Source organism: Natrix helvetica (genome assembly GCF_964273705.1).
Source record: "Natrix helvetica genome assembly, chromosome: 2".
NCBI lineage: Eukaryota > Metazoa > Chordata > Lepidosauria > Squamata > Natricidae > Natrix > Natrix helvetica.
The window spans coordinates 280,602,977-280,624,425 of record NC_138552.1 but is presented as its reverse complement, the minus strand read 5'-3'; the positions used below and the strand labels follow the sequence as shown (position 1 = coordinate 280,624,425).

Genomic DNA, 21,449 nt, shown 5'->3' with positions numbered 1-21,449 from the left:
AGTGCATTTGAGTGGAGAAGACCACTCCTCATTGCCACATCCTCTCTCCCCTTTCCCTCCTCACTTGGAGTGTTTGAAAATTAGATTGAGGTGCTATAAGTTGCTCACTTCCAATTCAGAGAAAGCAGCCTTAAATCAGACCAGGTTTTTTTTTTAATTACTCTAGGTTAAATACTCATCCTGTGGCTCTCCATGGTTTTAGAGTCTTTTAAATCTTCTAACTGTAAGTTGTAAATTTTGACCTCCTGCACTTGGGTCCTACACCACCAGCAAGAGATTTAGAACAATGGAGTTCAATTCAATATTTATGTTAGAGAGAGTCTTGGTAGCGCAGTAGTTAGAGTGCAGTACTGCAGGCTACTTCTGCTGACTGCCGGCGGCCTGCAATTTGGCAGTTCAAATCCCACTAGGCTCAAGGTTGACTCAGCCTTTCATCCTTCCAAGGGGGGTAAAATGAGGACCCAAATTGTTGGGGGCAATATGTTGACCCTGTAAACTGCTTAGAGAGGGCTGTAAAGCACTGTAAACTGATATATAAGTCTAAGACTAAGTGCTATTTTATTTATTTATTTTATTTCTTAGATTTTTAGACCGCCCCTCTCCCAAAAAGGGACTCGGGGCGGTGTACAGTCAATACAAATAAAACCAGTCATAATAATAAAATACATTTAAAATACATTTGGAGGGGGAGATAGGCTGTACTAAGAAATAAATATATTCATCCTAAAAACATCACTATTAAAACCCCAAACCCGATTAAAATGAATAAATCCCCGGGAGGTAAAACTAAAAAAGTGCCAGGCCAGCTGATTGAAATAGGTGAGTCTTTAACTTTTGCCGGAAGGAACGGAGGTCGGTGGTAGTTCGAATGTCCGGGGGGGAGGTCATTCCAGAGGGTTGGGCCCATCACAGAGAAGGATCTACTCCTAGGTGTCGCCCGCTGGCATTGTCTAGCAGACGGCACCAGGAGGAGCCCCTCCCTGTGTGAGCGGATAGGTCGCAGGGACGTGTGTGGTAGGATGCGATCCTGCAGATAACTAGGTCCTATGCCATGGAGCGCTTTAAAGATGGTAATCAATACCTTGAAACGCACCCGAAAGGCCACAGGTAGCCAGTGCAGTTCGCGCAGGAGAGGTGTTACGTGGGAGTAACGAGTACTTCCCATAATAACCCGCGCAGCTGCGTTCTGAACTAGCTGCAGTCTCCGGATGCGTCCCAAGGGAAGCCCCATGTAGAGGGCATTGCAGTAGTCCAGGCGAGACGTCACCAGCGCATGAGTGACCGTGCGCAGGGTACTCCGGTCCAGTAGGGGGCGCAATTGGCGCACCAGGCGAACCTGGTGGAATGCCCCCCTTGCCACGGCTGCCACATGGTCCTCCATTGACAGCCGGGCATCAAGGAGGACGCCCAAATTGCGCGCCCGCTCCATGGGGGACAGCTGTTCGCCCCCTATGGCCAGCGATGGAGTCAGCTGGCTGAACCGAGGTGCCGGTACCCACAGCCACTCAGTCTTGGAGGGGTTGAGTTTGAGTCTGTTGTCCCCCATCCAGACCCCGACGGCTTCCAAACACCGGGACATCACTTCGACAGCCTCGTTGGGGTGGTTTGGGGTTGAAATATACAGCTGAGTATCATCAGCGTAAAGATGGTACTCAACCCCAAAACCACGGATGATCTCACCCAGCGGCTTCACATATGCGTTGAACAGGAGAGGCGAGAGGACCGACCCCTGTGGCACCCCACAAGTGAGTGGCCTCAGGGACGACCTCTGCCCCCCTGTCAACACACATTGCTTCCGGTCGGAGAGGTAGGAGCCGAACCACCGCAAAACGGTGCCTCCGACTCCCATCCCCTCCAACCGGCGCAATAGGATACCATGGTCGATGGTATCAAAAGCCGCCGAGAGGTCTAATAGGACCAGGATAGAGGAACAACCCCTATCTCTGGCCCTCCAGAGATCATCAACCAACGCGACCAAGGCTGTCTCAGTGCTGTGCCCGGGTCGGAAGCCGGACTGGCGTGGGTCTAGATAGTCGGATTCGTCTAGGTGTCGTGGAAATTGCTGCGCCACCACATTCTCAACAACCTTCGCCAAGAAGGGGAGTTGGAGACTGGACGATAATTAGCTAGCTCCATTGGGTCGAGCGAAGGTCTCTTGAGCAAGGGTCTCACCACCGCCTCTTTCAAGGCGGTTGGTAAGTATCCCTCACCCAGTGAGGCGTTCACCAGGCCCAGGAGCCAGCCTCGTGTCACCTCCCAGGCTGCCAATACCAGCCAGGAGGGGCACGGGTCCGATAAACATGTGGTAGGTCGCATCCGTCCACGCAACCTGTCCAAATCCTCAGGGGCAACAGAGTCAAACTCCTCCCAGAATGGTCTCTCAAGACTCGCTGTTGGCAGCTCGTCTGGTCCACTGACGGAGGCCCACCCGCTCTGGATCTGATCGATTTTGTCCTGCAGATATTCCCCAAACTCCTCTGCTCTACCCTGTAAGGGTGTCTCCCGCGCCCCCTGCGATAAAAGGGAGCGGGTCACCCTAAACAGGGCGGCAGGGCGGTTATCCGCGGACGCAATAAGAGCAGCACAATGTCTGCGTTTGGCCGCTCTTATTGCCACAAGGTAAGTCCGCAAATAGGCTCTTACCTGTGTTCGGTCAGATTCGGAGCGTGAGGACCTCCACCTGCTCTCTAGACGTCTCCTGTGGCGCTTCATCACCCTAAGCTCCTCAGTAAACCAAGGAGCCCGGGTGGGTCGATGCCGCAGGAGAGGTCGCAAAGGCGCAACCCGGTCCAAGGCCCCAGTCGTCGCCCTATTCCAGGCAGTCACTAGGTCCTCGGAGCGGGAGCGGGACAAGGCTACAGGTATTGGCCCAAGCTCCGTCTGGAATCTATCAGATTCCATCAGGTGCCTGGGGCGGTACCAGTTTATAGAGTCTGGTTCCGCCTCCTCGCGGTGGGGGATAGCGCCAGGGAAGTCCAGCCGGAGGGATGAGTGGTCTGACCATGACAGGGGGTGTAACAGCAATACCTGCTATTGCTGTTGCTATTTATTATTTTATTCTAGAACTTTTAACTGCATATTCACTGAGTGTTTTTATTCCTTCTGGTCTCTGGTCTATGGCTGTCATAAACTGAATTGAATAATTGAGTTCTTACTGCTTTCTGAGCTTGTTTGTTTGAAAACATCTTGGTACCCAACTAGATAATATCATCAATGTGAGTGTGGGATTTGTTGCCTGTTTATATCCAGTATTTTGCCCTGCCATTTTGACGAGAGTATGGTCTCCTCCTTGATGGTTCATTGATTGTCTTGTTTTCAGCCTGTTTCTCTGGTATTGATCCCCGCTTATCCAAGGGTTGGCTGCTGAAGGAGAGATGTTCTAATCCTTCCTAGTTCTCTCTTTTGAAAGGTGTGTAAACATGGTTTTTTTCTGTGTGGACGCTGATAGCTGATTTGTCTGAATGCCAAACCTCCAGTACAGCTAGTCCTCAACTTACGATCACAATTTCTGTTGCTAAGCAAGAAAAGTTAGGTTATTTTTATCCCATTTTATTAACCTTTCTGCCACCGTTGTTAAGTGAATCATTGCAGTTGTTAAGTTAGTAACGTAGTCGTTAAGTGGATCTGGCTTCCTCACTGATTTTGCTTGTCAGAAGGTGATCACATGACCCCTGGACACTTCAACTCTCATAAATACATGCCAGTTGTCAAGCGTCCAAATTTTGACCATGGGATATTGTAACAGTTATAAGTGTAAAACAGTCCTAAGTTACTTTTTCAGTGTGGTTGTAACTTTGCACGGTGACTAAGCGAGTCGTTGTAGGTTGTCCTTTTGGATCTGGCTAGGTCTAAGATGACGCGGCGACCCAGTGGCTAAGATGCTGAGCTTGTCGATGAGAAAGGTCGGCAGTTCGATGGTTCAAATCCTAGCGCCGTGTAACGGAGTGAGCTCCCGTTACTTGTCCCAGCTTCTGCCCACCTAGCAGTTTGAAAGCATGTAAGAATGCAAGTAGAAAAACAGGAACCACCTTTGGTGGCAAAAGTAACAGCGTTCCGTGCGCCTTTCCATTTAGTCATGTCGGCCACATGACCAAGGAGACGTCTTCAAACAGCGCTAGCTCTTCGGCTTTGAAACGGAGATGAGCACCGCCCCCTAGAGTCAGGAACAACTAGCACATATGTGCATGGGGAATCTTTACCTTTTAGGTCTAAGATGCCAATAGTTTCCCAATGGAACCTCTGGTTGAGTCTGTCCATATGTTGTGAGATGAAGGAGTTGTCATATCTTCTGATGGCTAGTTGGTGTTCATGGAAGTACTTTGTACTGATTCCTTTTTTTTTTTTTTAATTGGTCTCTTAAAAGTGTTGAGCAGCCCCAAAGCTTTAACTGCTTTGTGATTCATCTCATTCCATTAGGACTGCAATCCAGGAAGGAAAAAGATCCCTACTTACTGAGTTCTCTGGTTGTCCACATTTGCCTTCTCCTGTTTACTCCCTGAAAATGGAGAAGAAACAGAGATGGGAGAGAGTTTTAAGAGCTAAAATGCAATTATAAGAAAAAAAAAAGGAGCAATAACCACTAAAGACGTAATAGGGGAGATGAAAAAGGAAAACCAATTCAATTCAAGTATATTTGCAGAGTTGGGAGCTGGAGAAGCTCATCACACCATTTTACAGATGGGTGAAATGTCGCTTGAACATCCGTGCTATTGTAGCACAGCTTAGTGAACATACGCACAGAACTTTGAATTCTTACCCACTGCTTTGCCTTTATAAGAGACTAGTGCTGATAACCTGGCGTTGCCCAGATATTTATTTATAGGGGGGAAATGTCCAGCCCAAACGTAATTTCTAATGTTGGATTTTCCTTCTTACCAGAGGGAGCCCCCTTGTGGAGTACTGTGAAGCTGTTACTATAGCAACTCCACTGTGCTGTACAGTAGAAGCCATTTTACGGCTGTACAGTAGAAGCCATTTTAAGGCACAACAGGCTGTATTGTAACAGAATACCCCCCGAGGGGTGTTATACCCCCACTGTATTTGTTTCCAGAGAGTAAGCCATCTATGTACCAAGTTTCGTTGAAATTACTCGAGGCGTTCCAGAGTTATGCTGGAACAAACACACACACAGCCATTGTTATAGATAGATAGATAACTGTGATCTGTATCATGTATTAGAGATTGCTTTTAATTTATTATCCCTATGAACAAATATATTGCCTCAGCAGTTAAGAACTGGGCTTGTCAGATGGAAAGCCAGCAGCCATGTTCGAGACCTGAGTTCCATGTGATAGGGTGAGCTCCCAACCTCACTCCCAGCTCCTGCCAATCTAGCACTTTGAAAGCATGCAAATACAAATAGATAAATAGGTAACACTACAGCAGGAAGGTAACAGTGTTCCATGATGTCATGTTAGCCACATGACTGCAGAAATGTCATTGGACAGCCCTGGCTCGATGGCCTTGAAAGTGAGATGAGCAGCGCCCCCTAGAGTTGGCAACGAATCCGCAGAGACTCCATTACTTTACTTTTATGAACAAATACATGGCATTTCAGGCACCAAATTATGCTTAATCTGGGTTTCAGATCTCAGCTAATCAAAGTAAGGGATTAAAACCTTACCAGTCTGTTGACATTTCATGCACATGCTGATAAGGGCCCCCAGAACCATCAAGGAGAAGGCACCCCAAATCAGCTCCACTTGGCCCATAGCTTGGTTTTACCGCAGTTCCAGCCTTAAGAAGACAAAAGTAACATAGATGAGACAAGGAAGGTGAGGGACACAATCTTCAACCACTTTGTAGTACAGGAGCCTTACTTCAAAAACGGGAGAAAAATCAGTAGATATGGTGAGGGCATAACTCGTAACTTTTTCCTTATATGTTTATTACTAGATTTATATCTTGTCTTTCCTCTGGAGCTCAACAGGTTATACATAGAAAATCCTTCCCCCAGGTTCCTTCCAGATGCAATTCAAGGTGCTAGTTGTCATTTTCAATGCTTAGACGTCATTTGGGGAGGGGCCATTGGCAAGATGGAAAACAATCAGAGAGTGATTTGACCATAACGATAGACTGAAGTTATTGTTCTTCTACAGGACATGTTGCAATGGCTGCAACCCAAATCAGATCTAATGTTTCATCTTAGTGCAGTAATGGTGAACCTTTTTCGCCTCGGGTGCCAAAAGCATGTGTTTGCGCGCTATTGCGTGAGCGCGCCTGCCCACCCCATGGGTTCTCTGTCACGGCCTTAGTGTGTATCAAGTCTTGGATGACTTAGATCAAGTCTGTGATTGCCATGGTGTCTGCGAACTCCTCAGATGCACCAGACTCTGTTTTCTGGCGCAGACTGAAGTCACAAAGAACTATAAGTGTCAATAATTCCACTGTCAACCCAGACACAGGATCAAGTAGAAGTGTCACTGCACAATGGGAGGCTGGTATAGCAGCAACAGACCCAATTGCTGTCTAAGCCCAACATCAACCAGAAAGTAGTTTCCTAGCTACCTATAATATAGGACAGTGATGGTTAGCCTTTTTCATCACCGAGTGCCGAAACTGGAGCATGAATGCACACATGCATGCACGCACTGGAGCACTGGAACCTGGAAGAGAGCAGCTGGCCAGTGCACATGCGTATGGTGGCCAGCTGCTCTTCTGGGTTCCATTGCGCGCATGTGCACTGGCCAGCTGCTCTCTTCCGGGTTCTGGCGCATGTGCCGGAACCCGGAAGAGAGCAGCTGGCTGGGTGCACATGCGTGCTGGACCAGCTGTCCAGCATGCATGCATGCAACGAAACCCAGAAGAGCAGCTGGTGACAGCTCATGTGCCCACAGAGAGGGCTCTGCATGCCACCTCTGGCATGCACGCCATAGGTTCGCAATCACGGACACAGGACCTCTGAAAGCTGTTAAGCCTGTCTATTCAAATCTTTTGACTACATTAAACATAACATGCTATGCTCTCATTCTCCAATGATGTCAATCTAAAACTCAGATTGAAGTAACCTAGAGAGGGAAATGCTCTTCCCTGGTCCCCTCAGGTTTTATAAATGAAGGATGAAGGAGAAGTTGTAGCAGATGTTTAAGGAGGGATGAGATAAGTCTGAGAGCAAAAGGAAGAACGCATGATTTGGAAGTGGAAACAGTGAGGAGGGAATGGAGATGGGGATGGCCATTTTGGGCACTGCTGAAGTTCTTGGACCAAATCACCCAATATGGTGACCACTATGTAAGAGTGGGGAGCTGCGGAACAGAAAGCAGACTGAGACTGTGGAAGAAGATGGAATGGAGCAAGGATGGTGAGGACACCCTCTGGATTTAGTGAGTCAAAAGTGGAAAAACACGGGAGAGATTGGAAAGCCACAGAAAAATGAAAACGTTGGGGAAATGGTATCCATAATGAGAGATAGAGGAAAGTGTGATGGGAGATGTTGGGTGGGTCATTTAGGAGAAAAGGGACCAGCAATCTGGTTCCAATCCTTTTAGCCTTGTTCCTGGATAGCTGATGCTTGGTCACCTTGATCTCAGGCTGTTCTTGGTCAAATTCACAATTAGATCACACCTATCCACAATGAGCATAGAGATTTGGCCTTCATCACAGAAACTTAGTAAGATCACCCATCCTCAAACTACGGCCTGCGGGCCACATACGGCCCGTCAATGCAAAGTATTGTAGCCCGCAAAGTGGTGGGCTTCATCCCCTCCCCTCCTCTCCCCCCTCACCATCGGCCTTATCTTCCAGCGAGCATCCGCTCCAGCTGCACTTCTGGTTAGTTATCTCACCAGTTGAGCTGCATTTCTGATCACACTGCTGCTGCCGAAGGTAAGACCGGAGGGTGCTGGGGAGGACCAGTTGACTGAGGGGTGATCTAGCCAGTGCAGCCACATGATCCAGGGCCAGTGGGTGAGTAGGGGAGGGGCTGCTGCTGGCTTGAAAAGCAGCTCAGCTGTCAGGTATCAGAACCATCACCGACTTTCTCTCCTTTCGACGAAAACTGAAGACTCACCTGTTCCGTTTAGCCGGCCTGGACCATTCATAACTTCACTATACCTCTTGGCAGATATATTTTAACTGGGTAATTTTAACTGGGTATTTTTTAGGATTGTTTATATACTGTTTTTATCTGCTTTACCTGTACAGTGTTGTATTGCCTCCTCTTCTATGTTTTTATGTTTGCATGTTTGTAGTCCATTTTATTTATTTCATTTGACTGTACACCGCCCCGAGTCCCTTTGGGGAGAGGGGGCGGTATAAAAATCAAAATAAAGGTAAAAGGATAAAGGTAAGGTTGTAAAGTAGTGCTTTAAAAGTCTTTAGAAACGCTTTTCTAAAGGTGGTGATTTTTTTCCAAACTTTGGCTTTGACTAGATATGCTGAACATGGGTGACTGGGTGAGAGTTTGTTATAAAGTTGGTCCAGAACAGAGGATCAAATTGGAGCCCAGCAACAGCTATACTTGATTTTCTAGATCTTATAAATAGCCTGGTGCTGAACCTCTAGTGCTAGGAGATTTCAATGGCTATGTCCTTAGTATGGAATCTGGGCAGGTTCGTGATTTTATGGCCTCCGTGGTCTTGTTGAAGGCAGTATTGTACCCTTTGTATAAAGGCGCACAGTTCTGGCTTTCATAAGAGAAGATGGAGAAGATGAAGATGAGAGATGGCTTTCAGAGAGAAGATGGTAAGTGACGTGAAGATGGACATTGTGTTCACTCCTTTATCACGGTCAGATCACTTGCTGGTCACTATGCATTTTCTCAGCATGTTTGACATCTGTAGGAATGGGAATCGTTAGGATATTCTGCCCAGCATCTTAATTGTCCCTTTGAGTTTTTGATTGATTGGGCAGGAACTGTCACCGTTCATCTTATTGGGGGAGGGGGGCACAAGGACATTAAATGAGATGCTTGATCTCTTGTTGCCTGGTTTATGAAGAAACTCCACTCTACGAAGAGTGACAGAAGAGATTCTTAGATCAACAATGGTTGAAACTGAAAAATGGATGTGTTTGAACTCAACTATATGTCCATGTTTAAGAAGCTACCGTGTTTCCTCATAAATATTTTCTTTTGACCCCCGAAATAAATGCTTGGCCTTATTTTTGGGGAGGTCTTATTATTTTTGAGGTGCAGGAGGCCCCTTAACCTTGGCCCGCGGATCAGCTGATCCAGAGGGTCGGAAGTTATGACTCTGTTTCTGATACACTCTTACCAGCCCTAGTGTCACTGGGCCTGCCACTCTTTTGGTGGCCGCCACTAAGAGAAGGGGCGTGGTAACTAGGGTTTGTGGGAGTGGCCTCTGCGGCCTCTACAAAGCCATTTCATGTGTTGTCAAAATTTTTTTATTGATTTTAAAAGTTTTACAAGGGAAAAGGGGTTGACAGGTTATGGAACATTTTGACAGCTACATCGGGGGGGGGGGGAGAGAAGCCCCCCCCCCGGGTCTTGCAACTTTTACAAAAAGGAGGAATCAAATCAAATCAAATCAAATTTTATTTGATTAGCCGCAACCCTCTCCCGAAGGACTCGGGGCGGCGTACAATCAAAAGGATAAAATACACATAGGACACACATACATACGAAAAAACAAGGACAATTACATTTGTGCATGGAGGAGAGTAGACTTGTAAGTGAAAGACAATAAACACAGCTAAAAACACAGTTAAAACACAGTTTAAAATCCCCTAAATAAAATTGCTAAATTAAAAACCCCTCAGGAGCGTAACGAAGTTATGGTTGGGCCAGGCCAGATATTTGAAAAAGGTGGGTCTTGAGCTTAACACGGAAGGAGCGGAGGTCTGTAGTGGTCCTAATATCCGGGGGGAGGTCATTCCACAGGGCTGGGCCCGCCACAGAGAAGGCTCTGCTCCTAGGCGCCGCCCCATGGCATTGTCTAGTGGACGGCACCTGGAGAAGTCCCTCTCTGTGCGAGCGAATAGGTCGTAGGGATGTATGGGGCAGAATACGGTCCCGCAGGTAACTAGGTCCTGAGCCATGGAGCGCTTTAAAGATCGTAATCAAAACCTTGAAACGCACTCGATAGACCACAGGAAGCCAGTGCAGCTCGCGCAGGTGTGGTGTCACATGGGAGTACCTGGTGCTCCCCATAATCACCCGCGCGGCCGCATTCTGGACCAACTGTAGTCTCCGAGTGCATTTCAAGGGAAGCCCCATGTAGAGAGCGTTACAGTAGTCCAGGCGAGACGTCACCAGCGCATGGGTGACTGTGCGTAGAGCGTCCCGGTCCAATAGGGGGCGCAATTGGCGCACCAGGCGAACCTGATGGAACGCCCCCCTGGCCACGGCTGTCACATGTTCATCCATGGACAGCTTGGCATCCAGGAGGACGCCCAAATTGCGCGCCCGCTCCACGGGGGCGAGTTGAATGCCCCCAATGGCCAGAGATGGAATTATCTGGTTGAACCGGGGAGCCGGAACCCACAGCCACTCCGTCTTGGAAGGGTTGAGCCTGAGTCGGTTGTCATCCATCCAGACCCGTACGGCTTCCACACACCGGGACATCACTTCGACGGCCTCGTTGGGGTGGTTCGGGGTGGAAATGTACAGCTGAGTATCATCAGCGTACAGGTGGTATCCCACCCCAAAACCACGGATGATCTCACCCAGCGGCTTCATGTATGTGTTGAACAGGAGTGGCGAGAGGACCGACCCCTGTGGCACCCCACAGATGAGGGGGCTTAGGGTCGACCTCTGCTCTCCTGCCAACACACGTTGCGTCCTGCCGGAGAGGTAGGAGCCGAACCACCGCAAGACGGTGCCCCGGATCCCCAACCCCTCCAGTCGGTGCAACAGGATACCATGGTCGATGGTATCAAAAGCCGCCGAGAGGTCTAATAGGACCAGGATAGAGGAACAGCCCCTATCTCTGGCCCTCCAGAGATCATCTACCAACGCGACCAAGGCCGTCTCAGTGCTGTGCCCAGGGCGAAAGCCGGACTGGCGCGGGTCTAGATAATCATTCTCCTCCAGATGTCATGGAAACTGAGAAGCCACCACACTCTCCACAACCTTCGCCAAAAAGGGAAGGTTGGAGACAGGACGATAATTGACCAGCTCCATAGGGTCCAGGGAAGGCTTCTTGAGCAAGGGTCTCACCACCGCCTCTTTCAAGGCGGCCGGGAGAGACCCCTCACCCAACGAAGCGTTCACTAGGTCCAGGAGCCAGTCGCGTGTAACCTCCCAGGATGCCAGTACAAGCCAGGAGGGACACGGGTCCAACAAACATGTGGTAGGTCGCAGTCGCCCACGCAATCTGTCCAAATCCTCGATGACAACCAAGTCAAACTCCTCCCAAAAAGGTTTCTCAAGACTCGCCACTGGCGTCTCGACTGGGCCACTGAAGGGGACCCAATCCTTCCGGATTTGAGCGACTTTATCCTGCAGGTATTTCCCAAACTCCTCTGCCCTGCCCTGTAAAGGGGCCTCCCGTGGCCTCTGAAACAGAAGAGAGCGGGACACCCGAAACAGGGTGGCAGGGCGGTTCTCTGCGGATGCAATGAGAGCGGCACAATATTGACGTTTGGCCGTTCTCAATGCCACTAGGTACGTCCTTAAATGGGCTCGTACCTGTGCTCGGTCAAGTTCGGTTCGGGAGGATCTCCAACGACTCTCTAGGCATCTCTTGCGGCGCTTCATCACCCTTAGCTCCTCGGTAAACCAAGGGGCCAGGGTGGATCGTTGCCGCCGGAGAGGCCGCAAAGGCGCCACCCGGTTCAAGGCCCCGGTAGTCGCATTATTCCACGCGGCCACCATGTCCTCTACCCGAGGGCGGGTCAGGGCTGCAGGAGGTGGCCCAAGCTCCGTCTGGAACCTGTCTGGTTCCATCAAGCGCCTGGGGCGGAACCATCTAGTGTTCTCCGGTTCCGCCTCCCCGCAGCGAGGAGAATAAAAAGCTATAAACTTTTGCATAGATATTAGCAGTTTTAAGTTTACACAAGATCATCAATATGTTTCAATCATTTTACTTTTGTCACTTCCTTGAAAATACATTGTAACAACATTTAGAATAGTGTTTTAATTCACTTTTGTGATCTGAGTCTTCTTGTTGTCACATCCTCCCCCCGTCCACTGGCAGAGCCTCAGCCCCTCCCTGCTTTGTTTCTTGTGTGACATCATCCCCGATGTCACCTAAGAGAGCAGTATGTTTTTTCATGAAAGCCTCTGCTTCCGCAACTGTGTTAATTCTGATTCTACTGCTCTCCCAAAAAATCAACATGCCTTCTGGTAGCAGCCATTTAAACCAAACCCCGTTATTACCGTATTTTTCGCCCTATAAGACGCTCCGGAATATAAGACGCACCCAATTTTAAAGGAGGAAAATCTAGAAAAAAAAGATTTTTGGGCTCAATTGCCACTCAATTTTGGGCTCAATTGTGGTCATAAGTTTTCTTTCTTTGTTTGTTTCTTTCATCTCTCTCTCCCACTTTCTTTTTTTTTCTTTTCTTTTTTCATTCTTTCTACCTTTCTTTCTCTTTCTCTCTCTTTCTGTTTCTCTGTGTGTCTGTCTGTCTGTCTGTCTCTCTCTGTGTAGCTCTTTGTCTCTCTCTCCCTCCCCCCTCTCTGTCTCTTTCTGTCATTCTTTCTGTGTGTCTGTCTGTCTGTCTCTGTATCTCTGTCTCTCTCTCTCTCCTCCCTCCTCCATCTGTCACTCTGTATGTGTGTGTCTGTCTGTCTCTCACTCTCCCTCCCTCTCTCTCTCTGTGTTTCTCTCCTCCCTTCCTCTCTGTCTGTCACTCTGTGTGTACGTGTGTGTGTGTCTGTCTGTCACTCACTCAATCAGTGTGTGTGTGTCTCTCTCTCTGTGTGTGTGTCTCTGTCTGTCTGTCCCTCTCTCCGTCCCAACTGGAGAACAACCTTTTCTGTCCCCTTACCAGCCCATCCGGGATGAGGATGAGGATGAGGAACGCGAGGGGGATCCCTCCCCCCCCCGCAGATGGGCTCCCTTTCCCCCTCTTAGAGATCTTTTGGGAAGTGAAAGAGCTGAGAGGGGGAAAAGCCTCCCATTGAAAACAGGGCTGAGTGAGGTGGGGAATCCTTGCTTTCCTCCTCTCAGGGATCTTTGGGAAGGAAAAAGTGAGGTGGGGAATCCTCCCATTGAAAACAGCACTGAGTGGGGTGGGGAATCCTTGCTTTCCTCCTCTCAGGGATCTTTTGGGAAGGAAAAAGTGAGGTGGGGAATCCTCCCATTGAAAACAGCGCTGAGTGGGGTGGGGAATCCTTGCTTTCCTCCTCTCAGGGATCTTTTGGGAAGGAAAAAGTGAGGTGGGGAATCCTCCCATTGAAAACAGCGCTGAGTGGGGTGGAGAATCCTTGCTTTCCTCCTCTCAGGGATCTTTTGGGAAGGAAAAAGTGAGGCGGGGAATCCTCCCATTGAAAACAGTGCTGAGTGGGGTGGGGAATCCTTGCTTTCCTCCTCTCAGGGATCTTTTGGGAAGGAATAAGTGAGGTGGGGAATCCTCCCATTGAAAACAGCACTGAGTGGGGTGGGGAATCCTTGCTTTCCTCCTCAGGGATCTTTTGGGAAGGAAAAAGTGAGGTGGGGAATCCTCCCATTGAAAACAGCGCTGAGTGGGGTGGGGAATCCTTGCTTTCCTCCTCTCAGGGATCTTTTGGGAAGGAAAAAGTGAGGTGGGGAATCCTCCCATTGAAAACAGCACTGAGTGGGATGGGGAATCCTTGCTTTCTTCCTCTCAGGGATCTTTTGGGAAGGAAAAAGTGAGGTGGGGAATCCTCCCATTGAAAACAGCACTGAGTGGGGTGGGGAATCCTTGCTTTCCTCCTCTCAGGGATCTTTTGGGAAGGAAAAAGTGAGGTGGGGAATCCTCCCATTGAAAACAGCACTGAGTGGGGTGGGGAATCCTCCAGTTCCTCCTCTCAGCGATATTTTGCTAAGGGAGGCTTCTCAAAATGGGAGGCCCCCCATCTCTTTGCACCCTTCAATCCGTCTCTCTCTCCCTCTGACGTCCCCCAATGGCTCAGCGTGAAAAACCGGGAAAGAGGAAAAGGAGGAGGAAGGAAAGGGGGGAGAGAAACGGGGGGGGGGGGGGGAGGAAGAGAGAGAATCTCTCCCTTAAAGATCGCCTGCTTAAAGATCCTGCTTAAAAAGAAGCCTCGCTGCCTTTTTCTCTCTGATAGCTGCCTGCTTTAAAAGAAGGAAGAGCCTCCCTTAGCTATTCTGAGAGGAGGAACTGGAGGATTCCCCACCCCACTCAGTGCTGTTTTCAATGGGAGGATTCCCCACCTCACTTTTTCCTTCCCAAAAGATCCCTGAGAGGAGGAAAGCAAGGATTCCCTACCCCACTCAGTGCTGTTTTCAATGGGAGGATTCCCCACCTCACTTTTTCCTTCCCAAAAGATCCCTGAGAGGAGGAAAGCAAGGATTCCCCACCCCACTCAGCGCTGTTTTCAATGGGAGGATTCCCCACCTCACTTTTTCCTTCCCAAAAGATCCCTGAGAGGAGGAAAGCAAGGATTCCCCACCCCACTCAGTGCTGTTTTCAATGGGAGGATTCCCCACCTCACTTTTTCCTTCCCAAAAGATCCCTGAGAGGAGGAAAGCAAGGATTCCCCACCCCACTCAGCGCTGTTTTCAATGGGAGGATTCCCATTCGGGCTGCACAAGCGCTGCCTTCTTCTCTCTGATAGCTGCCTGCTTAAAAAGAAGGACGAGCCCCGATGCAAAAAAATGCCATGGACTTGCGAGTGAGTTACAGGGGCGGGGCTTCCAGGTTCATTGACCAACCAGCAGAAACCCACCACAGCCCAGGTGGCTACATTCGGCCTATAAGACGCAACCAGATTTTCACCCTCTTTTTTGGAGTAAAAAAGTGCGTCTTATAGGGCGAAAAATACGGTATATAATTTTTTTGCTAAGAAGGAATATTTCCTTCTCTTATCTCTTACTTTCTTTGGGATCTGCTTAAGAATGGTTATTTTTGTGGCCGCCACTAAGAGAAGGGGCGTGGTAACTAGGGTTTGTGGGAGTGGCCTCTGCCACTCTACAAAGCCATTTCATGTGGATGGCAGGTGCATGTGGGGCATGTTACACCCCCCTTTCCCCCCTGAAAATGGCAGGGATCGGCAGCACATGCGTTTAAATTAAAAAATATTAAATAAAGCATGGTCACTTCATGGCTGCTGCTGTGTTGCAATGTTTTAGGGGAGGGCTTATTTTAGTGCATGCGCTCAGAAGCCGGATTGGGCTTATTATCTGGGGAGGTCTTCTTTTTGGGGAAACAGGGTATATCATGGTGGTAAAAAAAGAGGAAAGTGGGATTACTTCTCCACTTGTATTACATTCCAAAGTTCATTTGAGGGAAGTTTAAAGTCTCTGCTTTTCTATTGTAAACCATCTGGAATATTTTTGATTGGGCAACATGTGCATTAGTGCAATAACTAAATAAATACTATTATTCTATATTGTGCTTAAATGCTATATTGGTTTTGTGAAGCTGAAGGATATAGGTTCTGAGACAGTTATGCACCAATAGTAAATATTAAAACTAATTGGGATAATGGAAGTACAAATTATGCTCCAGTGCCAAAATAAAGCTATTATGGAAATTAAAATAGCTAGACCAACTGGACAATTAGAGGAGGAAAAATCCAACAGATATGGAAGGTTGGGGAAAGAAGCAATCAAGTTAGTCTGTTGCGAAGGGCCATGCAAATCTTTGATAAATGATTATTTGAATTGGTTTTCCAAAATGAACAGGTAAACTGGATTAAATGCATTCAGATTGATGGATGACACTCCAGATTGTTTAGGAAATCCACCTTCCCACTTACCCCAGTATAAGTATTTAATTTACTACATTGCATACAAAAGCCGAAACAGGATTTTTAAATTTATCAATTCTCGAGTGTCCTATCTAGAAGCCCATTAGATATTTGGGATGAATTCCCAGAATTCTTAATAATGGCCACGTGGGATGGAGAATTCTAGGAACTGAAGTCCACACAATAAGAGGCTGCCCAGGTTGATCTAGTCAAGGGGTGTCAAACTCAATTTCGTTGAGGGCCGCATCAGGGTTGTGTTTGACCTCAGGGGTTGGGGTGGGCATGACCAGGGAGGGCATGGCCAGCTTGACATCACTTGTGTCGGGGGTGCCTATGGTGGGCGTGGCCAGCTCGACATCACTCATGTCGGGGGCACCTGTGGTGGGCGTGGCCAGGGTGGGCATGGCCAGCTTGACATCACTCGTGTCGGGGGCTCCTGTGGTGACGGGCTCCCGAGATCCATTTTTGGCTGCCACGGTCTCCTTCAACCCTCTGCCAGTGAAAATGGAGCCCCGGCCCCGACCTCCTTTTTCACTGGCAGAGGGTTGAAGGAGGCCATGGCAGCTAAAAACGGAGTTTGAGAACCTGTTTTTGCCGGCAGAAACACCACGAGCTGGTCCTTTGCTGTTTCCAGTCCCACAGGCCAGATTGGGCCCCCAGGCCTTGAGTTTGACACCCCTGATCTAGTCTGATATTATTGACACTGACTGACAGCACCTTCAGAAGTTTTAGCTAGGAGGTTTTCAGCCGCATTTAGATACCCTATGGAAACTTCTGCAGTCAAAACTTTGCTTTACAAATGATCCATGGCTTCGGCCCAGCCTCTCAAGGGGAACAAAAAGAGTTGGAAACAAAGAGTCATACCAGGGAGGAAGAAAATCTAGGGACTTTTCTATGACAGCTTTGGGCTGGAAATTGTGCAACTCATGACCAGGGAGGGCAACCAGAAACCCACCCCTTTGCAAGTATAAGAGGGGACTGCGAGGGCAACTGCAAACATTTGTCTGGGTAGCTGCCAGGAGTCAACAATGACTCAGAGGAAACCTGCCCTCCCCCAAAATTCCCAGGGCCCATCCAAAGTAGAGTTCAGTATTTAAATTACGATCAGCCTGATCAACTTTCCTCTTGCACTACAGTTTTAAAAAGTTATTTAAATATAAGCTTAGTAATCATTTGAAGGTTTGGGGATTTTCTCACAGACCTCTCTTTACTGGAATATAGATTATAGAGCCTTGGTGGCACAGTGGTTAGAATGCAATATTGCAAGCTAATTCTGCTGACTGCCGACTGCCAGCAGTTTGAATCCCACCAGGCTCAAGGTTGACTCAGCCTTCCATCCTTCCGAGGTGGGTAAAAAGAGGACCCAGATTGTTGGGGGCAACAGGGTGACTCTGTAAACTGCTTAGAGAGGACCATAAAAGCACTGTAAAGCAGTATATATGTCTAAGTGCTATTTCAAGCAGTGGTGAGTTTCCAATTTTTTCACTACTGGTTCGCTCGTGTGCGCACATACGCAGAAGCAAGCGGGTGGGTGGGTGGAGCCTCCCACCGCCGCCATTACTGGTTCACCTGAACCGGTCTGAACCAGGAGCAACCCACCTCTGATTTCAAGGGAGAAAAAGGAATGGAGGAAAAAAAAACTATTTCAGCATGGAATAAAGTGAGAAGATGCTGTTGATTAACTAAGCCATTGATGGTTGATGTATTCTATTATTTGCATGTAAAAGATCCAGATATAGCATCAAGCTAGAAACTGTCATGATTTCTAGTTCTCTCCTAGGCACGAAGCCATCTGGGTGACTTTGGACCAGTCACATCTCTTGGAAGAAGGAAGCAAGGGCAAAGGTCAAGGGACCTTTCTCTGCCATTAACCCTGCCCTATACAACACGTTGCCCTCAGAATTGAGGCTGGTCCCTACTTTCAGAAGAGTGTGAAGACCTGGCTTCACACAGGCTTGGGGATTTATGAATGACATACAATCTTGGAGATGGTTGGTAGGCTGAGGGCACACCCTCTGCCTTTTTAACTGTTTTTTTAACTACAGTAGTGGCCAAAATTGTGGAAACCTTTTGGAAAAACTGTATTTTTGAGGTTTGACGGCTAATAACACCATTTGGTTTTGGAGTAGTACCATATATCAATGGAAAGATAACTTAATAAAGAATGTAATGCGACAAAGTTTGTTCAATTATCTGTATTCTATGAAAAGTTATAGCCAAATCTAGCCAGCAATAAAACCCGGTTAATAGGAGGAATCATTCAATCTTGGTTTCACATTGTAACAGCTGCAGAACTAAAAGATTTGGTTCGCTCCCTGGGAAGACGTCGTAAGGCCGTAATTCAAGATGAAGGTTACACAACTAAGTATTAACTGACATGGTGATAATTTTTACATATCTCATTTTTTCTGCGGCAATAGCTTTTGTATATCTCGTTTTTTCTATGTGTTTCACTTTTCTTCTTTATAACTGCTATTCTCGATCACCAAAATGATAATATTGGGCCCTAATGTAAATGGTAAGAGATGTCTGGGGAGAGGTTTTTGACAGCCTGCCAGCAAATAGTTTTTAACAAGCGCAGGAGATCTGATGTATATCGCCTAATAATAATGAACAATTTTTGAGAGACCAGGAATTTTTAGCATTACATTCATGTGCTTTATTGGAAAAATTAATATAAGGCCTGATGTGGGTGGTGTCTGCAAGCATGTGTTTCTATAGATATCCAAAAATATTACACCTCTGATTTAATATTTTCCAATAAATGAAGCCACCACCAGCAGCTATCAAGAATTGCTCATCGTGGTGGCTATGAAAACAAGAATAAAGTAAGAAGGCTGAGAAACAGCAGCATGACAATTTTTCACTGCTAATCCAGCCATACTTTTAAAATTGATTTATTTTTGGTGATTGAGAGCTAGAAAGGAGGAGCGCTATCGTACCCATAATAAGTGGAGCACATACCAATTATTTGAAGGCAGGCAAGAGGTCCTTACATAGACCTTCTATGTAAAGTTTAAAACAAGAGATCAGTAAGAAGTCCCACCACCCATTTTTGGCAATTTCTTACTTTATAGAACTACACAATCCAGGTACAGAAAGACCCCAGACATGTTGATCTACTCCTGAAAAAAACAATATCTTCAAAAAAGGACTGTAGGATCTCCTGCTTGAGCTGGGGGGTTGGACTAGATGACCTACAAGGTCCCTTCCAACCCTTTTAATCAGATTGCTAATTCTCTGACAGCCATCAACCCTATCTGCTTCTCATTAAAAATACTTTAAAAAAAATGTGATGCCTTTTTGGCAGAGTTATCGTGTGCCAACTGCAAAACTAATGAGGCAGTCAGTGGAAACAGAAGGCCACTCCCCCCAAAGTTGAAAAAGAGGACATAATATTAAGAAGGAAAAAAAATTCACTCCCAGTGTGACAAGTCAGTTGTTCCTAATGGAAATACTTTTACAGTATACCATGGCAGAGTTCTAAAACTTCATAGAATATGGTACCTTGCAGTTGGGGAATTTGTGGATTAAAACAAAAGGCAACACTAATTTGCGTCACTGTTATAGACTATTTGTTTATATAGAAGTTTGGTCTTCAAAGGAGCAACCAAGACAAACTGTAGAGTTGCAACTGCTCAGGGAAATAACTTGTGAGAAAGTGCGCAAGCATAATATAAATAAATACGCAAATGCATGTATGCGTTTGACAGGTTCATCTTAATAAGGATACTATGGCAGAGGGTTACAACCCAAAGAGATCATGCCTTCAACTCAAGCCGTTACCTACTCCTTCGTCACATATTTTAAGAGAGCTGGGGAAGTCTATGGTAGCCAAGAACCAGGAGTGTGGGTAGCTTTTCAGATTAGCAAGTTATTAAAAGGCATTAAGGTCCTGTGAGCCACTGCTCACTTCATCAGATGCCTAAAATGTGTTAATCTGAGCAGCTGCTATCAGATACCTTTAGTTATCTTCTCTCCCTCACTTGACTTTTTGACTTACAAATATTTTTAGTGCAAGAAATGGAAAGATGGGGAAAAGGGAGAAACAAGGAATGTCCTCTAACATTTAAAAATGACAATACAAATAAGCAGAGTGCAGCCTATCACTTTAAGAAATTTGCCCATCTGCAAAGAAACACAAAACTAAGATAAGGTTATCATAGACATCCCGGGGAGCCAAGAACAGCTGGATCACGTTTCATTAAGCCAAATGAAAACATATTGGTTTTATAGGAGTTCCAAATTGTTACATCAACCTCTACCAAGCGTCATGACATTTTCTGAAGTTTTTTTTAATGTCATATCTGTTATTTGGGGGATCACTTTTGTTCCCTGCTCAATTTTTACAAAAGGAAAAAAAGGAGTGATCTAGAGGGAAACTGAACCGAGTTACAGTCTATTCTGCCAGAAAGAAGTGGGCTAGCATAAAATCCAGTAGGGTAAACAGAAGCTGGAATATCATACCTTGTAAAGTTTAGAGGTTTCCTAAGAGGCAGAAGTTGCGGATCCTTTACTCTCTGGCCATTTCTTACTCAGCGGTCTCACATTCAAAGCTGTTATGTGGCTACTTGCTCCCTGCAACAGCGAGCTGGCCTCGAGCTTCCTGTTACCTGTGACTCACTCAACCCAACATCTGTGGTTCCGGTTTGGACGAGGATTTTCTCACAAATCACAAGGCACAGGGTAGCAAAATTGGAACATGAACTTGTCTTGATCAATTCTCACAGAGGCCGGGTAGCTTAGCCCAAGTGATTGGGGAAGAATTAATTTGGTGTGTTAATAAATGCAATGTGCAACTACTGTAGGTCATCAAGCTTCTAAAGGAAGGGCCGAGTCAAAAGGTAATCATTCTTTAAGATTTAGGACTTGTATTTTTTGCAATATTTTTTCCCCAAGTTTCAGGAAAAATACACCCAAACATATGCTCATCAATCAACGGATTGTCCCAAAAACATATGGAAAATAGAGGGAGGATAGTTGTTAATCTTTGCCACAAAACCTTTGGCATCAAGGACAAAACCAGAAAAACTTCATAGTCCTGAGGATGCAGTTAACAGTAAAAACAGGTGACCATAATTAGCCGCAACTGATCATGTCACTATGTTTGACTCAAGAACCGTATCTTGTGGTAGGCTGAGATGCTATCTCTGTCTCTGTTCTGTATCTAATCTGGGAACTTTGTTACAAGATCTAATATCACTCACGGCTATCAGGGAAGCACAAACGTCATCCTTCTGCATGGTATTATTTATTTAGCATATGAGGAGAAAACGACAAAGTAAATATATACCGTATTTTTGAGAGTATAAGACGCACCTTTTCCCCACAAAAAAAGGGTGAAAATCTGGGTGCATCTTACACACCGAATACAGCATTTTTGGCCTACTGAAACCCCGGCCCCTTTGCAAAAATGGATGTGCAGAGGTTTGGGAGGCCTCTAAATTGCTCCTGGAGGCTGGAAAGGGCAAAACTGAGCAAACAATGAGCTGTTTTTTTCCTCATTTTTGCCCCTCCCTACCCCCAGGGGCACTCTACAAGCCTCCTAAAGGCTATGCATGCCCTTTTTTTTTGGCCAAAAAACCCCAGGCCCATTTTCACAAAAAACGGGCTGTTTTTTTCTTCAATTTTGCATCCCCCCCCCACAGCC

General features: G+C 46.9%; 1 protein-coding gene across 3 annotated transcripts in view; it reads right to left on the bottom strand.

The window, feature by feature from the left end:
- The window catches only part of LAT2 (linker for activation of T cells family member 2), a 44,532-nt gene extending 24,141 nt beyond the window's left edge, over positions 1-20,391 (bottom strand). For all 3 annotated transcript variants that reach the window (XM_081941445.1, XM_081941446.1, XM_081941447.1), the window contains exons 1-3: positions 20,267-20,391; positions 5,624-5,736; positions 4,453-4,495 (exon numbers count right to left, since the gene is read on the bottom strand). In XM_081941445.1, coding sequence (XP_081797571.1) covers positions 4,453-4,495; positions 5,624-5,711 — 131 coding nt within the window. In that variant the 5' untranslated portion in view covers positions 5,712-5,736; positions 20,267-20,391. The remainder of the gene's footprint in view (positions 1-4,452; positions 4,496-5,623; positions 5,737-20,266) is intronic.
- Between the last annotated feature and the right edge of the window lie 1,058 nt (positions 20,392-21,449).